General features: G+C 45.4%; 1 protein-coding gene across 1 annotated transcript in view; it reads right to left on the reverse strand.

Annotated features, from left to right (window-relative positions):
• Positions 1–12,227, reverse strand: part of LOC135211007 (kinetochore-associated protein 1-like) — a 70,817-nt gene that overhangs the window by 45,695 nt on the left and 12,895 nt on the right. The window contains 3 exon segments of the mRNA XM_064244023.1: positions 10,914–11,088; positions 11,233–11,415; positions 11,596–11,750. Coding sequence (XP_064100093.1) covers positions 10,914–11,088; positions 11,233–11,415; positions 11,596–11,750 — 513 coding nt within the window.

The raw sequence follows: 12,227 nt of genomic DNA on the forward strand, positions 1-12,227 counted from the left end.
TGTCGGCCTTTCCCCCAGCCCAGGAAAGAGAGAGAGGGGGCGGCTAGAGGTTGTGAGCAGTTAAACCTTTAAGACCATCAGGTTTGTTAGCTATGAAAAAAATACAAATTGATTAAAATTTGTCACTTGTTCATACAAGGAACAAACCTTCAGTCTGAACAATAGGATAGACTTATACTTAAGAGTGAGGTACAAGTACCTTAAACTGGCTGGAAGTTTAACCCACCTAACAACCCTTCCTAAAAGAACGAGTTTTCAAGAAGGGGGTCCAAGCCCATGAGAGAATAGACAATTGGATATCTAAAAACTCAGTCATCTGGGTTGAAACACAACGATATATGACCACAGATTCATTGCACTTCAGGAACATAAAGAAAACTCTGCCTGTTCAAGCAACAAGGTTTGTCACCACTCCTCACTCCCCTTACTAGAAAGAGGAGCACTTGTCTGAAATCACTATTTTTGAAAGTAAATTGTATTTTTCTTAACTATACAAACCTAGGTCCTTTACAATAGGAATTACCTATGGCGAAGCCTGGACACAACCGCTGAAACTTCAAACAAGGCGATAAGGTAGTTAACTACCAGTCCAGTCATTTGTTGTCACCCGACCGGGAGTGAGAGCACCAATTTGCTTTCGGCCCAGGTAACAGATTGAGGGGTGGCTTGAGGTGGGCAGTAAATGTAAAGGACCTAGGTTTGTATAGTTAGGAAAAATACAAGTTACTTTCAAAAATTGATTTGTTCCGACACGATATACAAACCGTCCGTCCTTTACAATAGGGAGACTCACTTATTGGGGGTAAGAATCTGCACGAGCTCATGTGAACCGACTGGTGTTCAGCCTACCTGGGCTCTTCTCCCGGTCTTTAGAGCAAGGGAAAAGGACCTGCCACTGACCTTTGATTGAAGTTATAGAACTGCAGGCTCAGAGTCAGGCCTCTGGAGTTCTCTAAGGGCAAACGGTGGGTCGCCCTTATGGGAAAGCAGAAAAATACCAAATTTGTAACTAATTTGTATTTTTCATAACTAACAAACCTGAGGTCTTAACATTAGGATTTACTAGCGCCAAGCTGGAAACCGGTAGAATTAAATTACACTTGTGAGATCCAGGACTATGGCATCTATACCAGGTCACGGGGGCATGTATACCAGAATGCCCACGGCTACCTGTGACCCATCAGTTATTTTCCTACCGCCTTTAAGATAAGACGTGTTACTGTCTATCTCATTTAAAGCCGGTTTTTCAGTTTGCCCGTTCTTTATCCATTTCATTTTTTATTTTTCATTCCTTTTCTTTCTCCAAGTGTGATCAGTGTGTGGTAAGAGTGTATACGTGGTATGATGGAGAATTTTGCCTCAACATCGGGATCGTCTACCGCTTCGAAGAGGAGACAAAGGAAATGCCCAGGAGTCAGTGGCTTCCCTTGTTCTAGGTTCCTAACCTCGGTGTCGACGGATCCTCATCCAACGTGTAGTAGGTGCAGGGAAAACGTATGTACGGTTACTAATCCGTGTTCTGTTTGTCGCGGTTGGTCGGTGGAACAGTGGAAGAAGGTTCTATGGGAAAAGCCAATACAAAAGAAAGGGGGTGACGCCATCTTTGGATGCCAAACCTTTACCGGCTTCTTTTGTATCGGTAATAAACCAGGCTGCTCCATATGTTTCTCCACCTGCTTTGAATTGTCTCATACCCCTTCGGTTTCTCTAGCGGTTCTGTATCGGAAACGTCAGGAGGGGCCTTGGGTAATTTTATGAATAATTTGCACTCTCCTTTGTTCCCAGCAAGTAGAGGGGGAGATCCGCCATCTTTGTTGGAGACTATAAAGCAAATACAAGTTATAGGTTTGTCTTATGCCAATGTCCCCCTTCCCTGCCTTGTAAGGGAAGGAGGGGGGATAAGTACTTCTATTACTAAAAAAAAGGAATAGAAAGGGTACTCTAAGGAGTGTCTTACCTGCATTATTGCTCAGTCCAGCAAGAAAATGTCTGCGTACTCTTTGCCCGAAGAGAAAGAGTTGGATGAAGGGGATGAAGAAAAGCCAGTCACTCTGCATTCATACTGTGCTACAAGACACGATGCTAATCTGTCCTGTTAGAGGAGCTGGGCAAGCTACACAACTTGTTGAGCAGCCACCACTGGTTCCAAGGAAAAGATGTCCAAGGACCTGTGGGTAATATCCTGAAGGTAATGAGAGGTGAAGGTGGTCTGTCTTGCCCAGACCCCCATCTTCAAAACCTGCTAAACCGCAGGTTCTTCCAGAACGCAAGGGACGGGGCAATGCCCCTGACCTTGTGAGCTCTCGGACAAAGGGTACTTGGTGTCATCACCCGCAGCAGAGTACACTTTTCTGATCGTCTCACGAAGCCAGAAAGACAGTGTTCTTGGACACCTCTTTCTTGGAACCATTGGTGCTCACGAAGAATCGTCAACACTCAGGCCGAAGATGTTGAGTCCTCTTCAGGTAGCACCGTAGTGCTCTAACTGGGCAGAGTAGCAACTCGTCTGGATTGTCACCAACAAAGTCACTGAGGAAGGGGACGGAGAAGGACTCTAATCTAGCGTCAGGGACCGCAGGATTCTGAGTCTTTGCTACGAAATCTGAGACAAATTTGAGGAAAACCGATCCCAACCTCTTTGTGTGTTTTAACATCAAAACAAGATAGCCCATGGAGTTTTGCCTATTCTTCTTCGCTGATTGGCCAGGGCAGCGAAAGACGGTCTTGAGGGTCAGATCCCTATTTGACGACTCTCGAAGAGGTTCGTATGGGCAACGAGTCAGACTCTGCACGAGAGTCACATCCCACGCAGGAGGCCTGAGATTCCTGGATGGGCAAGACCTCTTGAAGCTCCTCATAAGGTAGATATCTCGAAGGAGGATGAGATATCCTTCCCCTTCAGCTTCAGGACCAAGGCTAAGGCTGACCTAGAACCCTTTACCACTGAGACCGAGAGGATTCTCTCTCGGCGAAGGTAGACTAGGAAGTCTACAACCTGCTGGAGAATGGCTCCGACCAGAGAGATACCCTGTCTACGACACCAACCACAGAAGGGGGCCCAATTCCCGATATACTGCTGCAGAGGACTTCCTTAGGTATCCAGCCATCTCTGTTGCTGCTCAACAAGAAAAGCCTCTTGCTCGTAAGAGATGGTGGATAATTTCCTAGTGTGAAGATACAGGGACTCTACTGCTTGGGGGTACTGTTCTATGTGAGGTTGACACAGTAGGTTGTGCCAAGGGGGAATCTCTTGGCGCCTCAGAGAGAAGAGCCAGGAGGTCGGGATACCAAACGGCCTCAGGCGGCCATTTGGGAGCCACCAGAATCATCAGCAGATTCTGCATGATCAGCACCCTCTTGAGCACGGCTCAAATCAGGCAGAACGAGGGAAAGGCGTAAGTTTCCAGGCTGTCCAACGGGTGTTGGAATGCATCCTCTGCTACTGCTCACGGGTCCAGAACCACCGAGCAGAAGATTTCCACCTTCCTGTTGAACCGGGTGGCAAACAAGTCTATGACTGGACACCCCCATAGGCTGAAGAGCCTTTCCGCTACATCCTGGTGTAGGGACCACTCGGTTCCTATCACCTGATTTTGGTGGCTGAACTTGTCTGCCCCTACATTCCTCTAACCTGGAATGTATCTGGCTGACAGCTCCACTGAGTGAACCACCACTCACTTGTGCACCTGTATTGTCAATCTGTGAAGCTTGGGGGAGGCAAGTCCCCCTTGCTTGTTAACATATGCCACTACCGTGGTGTTGTTGCTCATCAACACCACAGTGTCCCATCACTCGTTCCTGGAACTCCTGGAGAGCCAGAAAGACTGCCTTGAGTTCCAGTACGTTGATGTGAAGTTGCTTGTCATCAATGTTCCACACCCCTGCAGTCAGCATCTCCTCCAGGTGTGCACCCCACCCCTCATTTGAAGCATCCGAGAACAGGAGCATGTCCGCAGGGGGAGGGGTCAGATCCACCCCAACGGTGAGGTTCCTGTTGTCCAGCCACCAAAGCAGGTCTTCCCTTACTTCCTGCTAGAGAGGAACCAGGAAAGACTAAGGATCTCTTGACTGGGACCAAAGTACCTGAGTCTCCACTGGAAAGACTGCAGGTGAAGATGCCCGTGAGGGACTAGCTTCTCCAAGGATGACAGGTGACCGATCACGACTTGCCATAATAGAGCAGGTTGTTCCTGCCTTGACAGGAATAGCCATGCTACCTCTCTGAACCTGCTGATACGAGAGTCCGAGGGGAAGACTCTTGCTGCTACCATGTCTATCAGCATGCCCAGATGCAATGTCCTCTGCTTGGGTTCGAGATCGGACTTCTCCAGATTTATCAAGATCCCTAGATTCCGACAAAACTCGAGAAGGCGATCCCTGTCCTGTAGCAACTACGAGCAGAAGCAGGACCAGCCAATCGTCGAGATACTTCAGGAGACGTATCCTGTTCGAATTTGCCCAAGCCGAGACCAGGTTGAACACCTTTGTGAACACCTGGGGGGCAGTCAAGAGTCCAAAGCATAGTGCCTTGAACTGGTAGACCATTTCCCCAAGGACGAAGCGGAGGTACTTGTGGGATGACCGATGGAAGGATATCTGGAAATATGCATCCATTAGGTCCACCATAAGCATGAAGTCCTTCTCCCTGATGGATGCCAACACTGACTGTGCTGTCTCCATCTTGAACTGAGTCTGGTGAACAAATCGGTTCGGGTGAGAAAGGTCTATGACTGGTCTCCAACCCCCCGAAGTCTCCTCTACAAGAAAGACTCAGCTGTAAAACACTGGAGATCTGTCCAACATGACTTCCACAGCACCCTTGCTCAACATAGTTCTCACTTCTTCCACCAAGGCCTGGCGTTTTGAAGATCAATCCCACTTCGTAAGATAGGAGACAGACTGGGTGACTGGTGAAGGGAAGTAGATAGCCCTCCTGAAGGACATCCACTACCCAGGTCTCTGCTCTCAATCGCTGCCAAGATAAAGGAAATTCAATTTACTATATGCAGTATTAATATATTTCATATGTTAAGACAAGATATGTAAATTATTGATTTTATTAAGTACTTGTCACTTATATAATTACCCCTCGACCCATTTCAAACAGACCTTTGCACCTGTTACCGGTAGTTTATTGGGCAAAAATGTTTACTTCGGTTAAGACGGAGTGAGCAGCAGCAGTCCGGCAGCCAGTTGTCTTAGACTCGGACGCAAACCACCTGCAGGAGTTTTAATCTTTCCTTCTATCAAGGGGACCTGGAAGGAGCTGACTTTCATATGCATTTTTATTAACCTGATATACCAGCAATGATCGTGGTGTAAACTTATTCCTGAGGAGTGTGCTACAGTGTCTACCTTGTGCCGCCGTCTGTTCGAAGAAGTTCTACAACCCTCGTCATCGTCTTGGCATGAGTCGTGATCAAGAGCCTGAACATAACCTCTTAATAAAACCAACCGCCGCTCTGGAATTCATTACAGGTAAGGGTCAACCTGAAAGCGGATCATTGGTTAAGCCCTTTGTAAATTCAAGCCTTGCTTGTCTTAAATTAAAGTAATCATCAAACTGCATCAAAATTTATGTGTCTTGTGTCTTGGCATCTAGTACTCGTACTCTAGTGACTGTTAGCAGTTTTTATATACCTTTGGGAGTTTTACGTTTGTAATATGCATTTTTGCTAGGATAGCCATTAATCTGAACGTTGATAATTCAGCTTTAACGTGATCAGTTTACTATTTATAGATTGATAGGCAGTTTAAGACAGTTTTGTTTTCATTATGCTTTTTGTGTTTAACGACCTATCATAATTTCAGGTAATTACAGAACTGAATGAGATACATGGTATATCCGGTACATAGTACATCGCTAGTTGTCGTAAATTCTTCAGGACCACACAGTTAATGTAACGAGAGCCTCTTGAGTCTTGTTAGGTGTTCATGTTTATTTGAGGGAAATTTCTCGGTGTATGTCGGTATATTGTTAATATACTGGTTAACTATGCTGGTTAACTATGTTTTGTGTTTCCTTAGTGCCTATAGTTTACGAGTATTTTGGTGTGTCTACTTTAAAAAATTTAGTTCACAAGTTGCTCAATTGCTCGATAAGCAACCCCCACCAAAGGCAGCAGATGGGGGAGAGCACCATCCCTAATGTTCCGCCTATTCTTCTTCCCTTTCCTTCCTCGCCCCCAAAGGCAAGGCTGTTTGAAAGGGGCGTGAAGACGCACCTTTCAAAGAGGAAGAAGAAGGCTGGGTCATTCCTCTGGCTCCCTTTGAAGCAGTGGACTTCTTAGGAGCTGAGGAGCTAGACAGACTTGAAGGTCTGGCTGCAGTAGAATGCGAAGGTGCAGCAGCTTTCGCTATTGCCTGGTGGACAAGCCGGTCCTTGTCGTCTTCCCTCCGTTTGTCCACCGTGGGATCTACCTGTTCACTACTAAAGAGGTAGAACCCAGCAACGGTCCATTTCTCAAGGCCAATACCGACTCGGAACCGAGAGGCCTGAATGCTCGAGAGATGGCAGCGTGGCGCCTCTTGAGTACCAGATTCGCCCACAGGTTAGCAGTCTATGGGCCAGGTAGGTAACTGCCCTACCTCTAGACTGACACAGCCTCCTGAAGCGCAGTCTTCCACTGGGGTGATGGCTCCCGAGGAAGCAGCGACCTTGGACACTGAACAACCACAAGTCCAACCAGGAGACTACTTGGAGAGCCGCCAAGGTGGTGGCTTCCTACATCACTGCCTCCTGATGTGAGAAACGTTCTCCATGGTCAGGTGCTGCAGCGACAGACCCGGCCTGAGCCAAACCAGGTCCAGGTAAACCTGTTTAGTCAGTAGAGGCTTGTCTGGCGAGGTAGAGGAAGGGGAAGCAGTAAATTTGAACGGTTGGAACAAAGCAAATTTTCTTGTCCTGAGACCAGATCATTCACTTGATCTAACACTCCATTAGCCGAGGCTGACCACAGGAGTCCTGTCGAGGCCTTGGGTTCCCTCTTGGGTCCCCAAAAGGATTCAAGCCAGGAGGGGCAATCTCTTGTAGAGGTCACAGCTGCTTCCCTGAGATTGTTGTGCTGACGTATCAGCACAACAATCTCTGCGAAAGTCATCTGTATCCCGGGGGTATCCAAATCCCTTGGTAAAGGCCCAAGTCCTTCCAGGGACCGGTCTTCCCGATCTACTCCCTCATAAGGGTGACCCCTTTGATGCATCCTTTTGATGGGATCCTAAGACTCCAGGGAAGTAGGCCGCTGTCACTGAATCCAGTGGAGAAACCTCCATGGGGTTCCTTCTGTTCTCCTCGCCCTTCCCAGTGTATCCTGAGGAAGTAAAGGGAATAGGAGAGGTGGATCGGGTGCCTTCCCTCCCCCTGGCAGCAGCGGGGTGAGCCACACCCTTGACCCAATCCGTGGTGGTGACAAGCGCTTGTATCTAGGAGATCACAATCGTAGAGATGGTAGTTGTGACGCCAGATAACTCACAATCAATCAATCAATCAATTGTAGAGATGAAGTGGACTCCTGAGGAGAATGAGACTGCTCTTACTGCACTGCAGCAATGCTGGTAACAAAGCTGGTGGGAGCCACGGCCTTGCGAGCATTGCTGCTGCCCATGGAGATGCAGCCCCCTGCCTGGCGAGAACGAGCACTGTCCTCATGATGCACCCCAGTGCTCTTCAAGGCCAAAGCCTCTGGTGAAGAGGACTGAAAAGGGGACCTCCTCTTAGTCTTTCCTGTTGCTCCTTCCCTAGGGACAAGTGCAACACTCGTGGCTCCTGTCGAAGAACCAGGCTTAGTCTTTGCAGGTGGGGCCGAGCCATGGCTCAATCCTTTCTCTCGTCCTGTGCCACTGTCCCGACATGGAGCTAATCCTGTGTTCTTGGCAGTGGATATGCTGCTACTTCCCTTAGAAGATTGCACATAAAGGGAATCTCGCGAACGAGATCCCTACACGGCCCCGGTTCCATAGGAAGCGCCCTTAGAACCTGGGGCTGGAGAACGAACCTTCGCTCATGCTCAAGAAGCTCCCAAAGCCCTTGCTCCTGAAGGTGGAGTCTCGGCTCCCACTCCCGAGGGATGTTGGCCTAAAAAGTCGCACCAAGATGGCCTTGATATGAAATGGCCTTAGCTTCAGACTGCAATAGCCTGACAAAGGAGGAAGAACTGACTGAACCTCCCTCAGTGCGATCCAACGCTATCCTGGCTACCACAGTGGACCACAAGTCCAACCAGGACACATTCTGCAAGATGATAGAAGCAGTAACCTCCATAGCCAAGGACTCTTGTGAAGAAAAATATGGGCCTTCAGCCTTAACCTGATCCAGGGTCAAACCAGGCTTAAGATGGCTCATGTCCGAATTAAGGTGACAGGGCATCAACTGAACCACGTTGGTGAAATTCTATACCCATACGGGTCACAGAAGACTGAGTCTGCGTTCTAGTGGTCCCCCTGTATTCGTGGGGGATGCATACCAGACCCCTCCGCAAATAGTTGGAACCCCTATAAAAACACTTAAAATGGCCTATTTTCTTTGTTAAAATTAAAAAAAATAACACTAACAATTTGCATACCTGTTATTTTTTTAAGTTTTATCACAAAAATTCATTTTATGATGACATTGATAAAAAACAGCAATTTGTCGATATTTCTAAAAAAAAATACCGTGAATAGGCGAATTTCCAACGAATAATAGGGGGAAATGTTCCAGAGAGAAATCCATGAATGCTTGAGTCCACAAATCTGGAGAATGCAAATATTGGAGGAGGAGGAGGAGTCCACTATACACCCAAGATTACTGAACCCACAAATGAGATCAATAACCTATGAGAAAGAGGACAAACTCCTGCCTCTCTCCCTCCTCTGGTTCCGGCAAAGGAGACTGACGACACAAAGGCGGCGGCTAGGAAAGATCCTCATCCTTCCCTAACAGCACTGGAGAGGCTTCCCTAGGAAGCCGGGCATCATGCCTCCCACTGGTTGGAGTGGAGTCCCTAACTATCAAAGATCCTGAAACAGGGCTCCAGAACACGGCCTTGTGAAGAAACCCATACATGGTCTTGAGCCAAACTGTGTACATGCTCATGCGACCAACCACGGTCTCAAGACAGGGAATGACGCTGAAGTGAACTTCCTGAAGGAGACTGATTCTAAGGTCCCAGTCTTTGGAAGGCGGACGAGAAATACGTCCGCAGACCAGAGTCAGCTCACGTTCTCAACTGTCAACCACAACGCATTTGCAGAGAGAAGAATCTTTGGAAGGTGCAGGAGAGAGAGTCATAGCAGGCACCTTCGACCTCTTAATCAGAGCCTTATCATCTTTACGATGGACTGGAACAGGTACAGGAGACAGAGATGGTTGAGATGAAGGGCTAACACTTCCATGCCTATGTACATGTACGTGTAAGGGAGACACAGAGCCATGTAGAGAAGTCAGCAAAGAACTCTCACTATCAGAAGACAATGCCACAAAGTTCATAATTCTCCGTTTCACTTGGAGGAGGAAGAGGAGGATGAAATGTGAGAATAGGCCATTCAAAAAGGGGGCCCCATGTAAGCCTAGACACACCCAAACAGCTGCCATCTAGTTTGATTCAAAATCTGAAACAAAGAAAGCAGAAAGCATAGCCTTCTCTCTCTCGGGAAGGACATTATGTCACACAGGAGAGGGGGGGCTACATTAAACAATCTCATCCAGTGCAACAAATTGATAGAAGAAAAGGAAGGAGACTGGGGTACAATTGACGCAGAGGGAACGCTTCTGAAGAAGGGGATTTTGAACCGTCCAAATGAGGTGAAAAACCCACTCTAGGAGGACAGGTAGATACTCTACGATGCTACCTTCACTGCGACACAACCCAGGAACAGCATTCCGAGCAAAGATTAGTAATGGTACAAAAATTAGATCGGTACCTACTACATGTAGTATGGGGATCTGTAATGGTAGCAGCCAAAAAGCTGAAGCACAGAAATCCCTGTATGCCCGGGCACAAGCGTTGACAAGGCCTAGAAGAATTGGAGGACTCCATGATAATCAACAAGGCACACACATAAACACACTGAAACATGAAATCACAGGCAAACAAAACAACTGGCTTGGGAAGGAGAGCGCAAGCAACTATTCTCCAAGGCAGTCAAAGAAAGACTGACATGTCACAGGGTTCTATGCCTGGTTGATGACCAGCTTCCACCTCGTATCCACGTGAGTTGCCAGATGCCACAGATTCCTTGCTTTACAATCTCTGATTGTTTTTAATCAGTTTCCAGCTAGCCCAAGAAGACTGTTAAGACTGCAGGTTTGTTCCGTGTATGAACAATGTTAGTTTTACAAAATGTCCGATCAAATAAGCTCTGTTTTGTATGACTACTCTTACACTCGGAACTAACAAAGAACTGAGAAAAGGATCTTGGTATATATTGCTACTAAAACGATATTTACATATTGTAATTTAAATAAAGATAAACTTGCTAAAAAGAACCATCAGTGCAACATATAATGTACCTTGCACACACACATTAGGCACTAATCTTCACTGCCGTGTGAGAGATACAGAAATTTCAACTTTCTCAGAGCATTGAAAATAGAACAGGTCATATCACTTTTACAGGTTGTAAAAGTATCCTAGATGTCAACATGATGTTAACAACATTGCACAGACACAAATGAGAAGAATCTATACTTTATATCATCTTTAAATATTTGTTGGGAGTCTGTTTAGCACCTAGCCTTAGTCTTGGTTCACAAGTTCCTTAATAGCTTTGATGGCTTCATCCCTTCTTTTGTGTTTTGTATCCCGTACTGTTTATGTACGGTCTGTTAAATATAATCTTTCCTTAATTCTACTGCTGTATTTTTTATTGTCCTTAAAATGTATAATTCTACATAGCCTTTATTCAACCTTTCCACTCTTTACTGAACTACATACCTTGTAATCATGGCAAAGGTCAGTAACCAGGGTAAGAGCAAGAGGATTGTGTCGTTGTGATCTCCAAAGGCCTTCCACTAAGGCTCCTTTATCCATGGCATTAAACTGATCAACACTAGTGGCATGACCTAGAGCTTCCAGCCTGCTAACATATGTCACAGTTTGCAGGAATGTCCTGAAAAAAAGCAATACTTACAAATGATTGTTATTTCTTTATATTGTCAATAAAAACATGTTCAGTTAAGCCTGCTTTAAAAATTATAATAGTAACTATTGACTAACAAAATAAATTGCACTGGCTATTCAGTACTGTACTAACCTTATAAATGAAATACTTTTACCAGAGCATTTCTGAATTGTCTTCTCATCAGCAATGGCTAAAAGGCACCGGAGGGCTCTTAAACGATGAGAAGCAGAAACACTTGTGTCCCCAGTTAAAGCTCTATTCAGCAGGTAACTAACAGCCTCCTCTTGTGGACAGCACCGCAACAGATAGATCACCCTAAGAGTTACATACAATTAGAATGTAAGAAGCTTCAATTTATGCATTGTCAGGAGAAAAACATTTTATATGATATATATATATGATATATATATATATATATATATATATATATATATATATATATATATATATATATACATATATATAAAAAATCACAATACCATTAAAAGGTGATACCTGGATAAGGACACATCATCTGGAGAGCCATCTTCTGAAGAAGCCACAGGCTCAAAAGCAATCTTAAAGTTTGTAACAGTTTCTTCACCACTTCCTACTTCACTTGCTTCAGAAGGCGGAAGCCATTTCTCCAGTAAATCTAACTGGATGGCAACCTGAAATATAAAATAAGCTTAAAAGTTCATGAGCTACAGTGCTTCTTGAATATTTGTTTTGGTACAGGTAGTTGTCGACTTATGACTGCAACTGGTTACGACCAACCAGTCTTAAATCGATTTGGACGTAAGTCTGTCTATGTTAATTTACCGTAAGAATATTATACTAGCCTAGCCTACGCTAGGGTAATCAGTACCATCTTTACATATAGGGTAGCCTACCCTACACTACACAGCATACTTTATACATATATGGCATAGTAATTATTAATTTCAGCTAATTCTCTTAGGCTCAATGCACTTTGGCTGAGGATAATTCATTACAAAGAGAAATGGAATAACATCTAACAAGTTAGCCTCATGTATATGATGATGATGTTATCATGGTACATATATCGTATATATATGAATACAGTAGCCTAGCCTACAGTATACTGTATACAACATACATGATATACTAATTTAGTAGTTTATTAA

The sequence above is a fragment of the Macrobrachium nipponense genome, chromosome 4 (genome assembly GCF_015104395.2).
Source record: "Macrobrachium nipponense isolate FS-2020 chromosome 4, ASM1510439v2, whole genome shotgun sequence".
Classification (NCBI taxonomy): Eukaryota; Metazoa; Arthropoda; class Malacostraca; order Decapoda; family Palaemonidae; genus Macrobrachium; species Macrobrachium nipponense.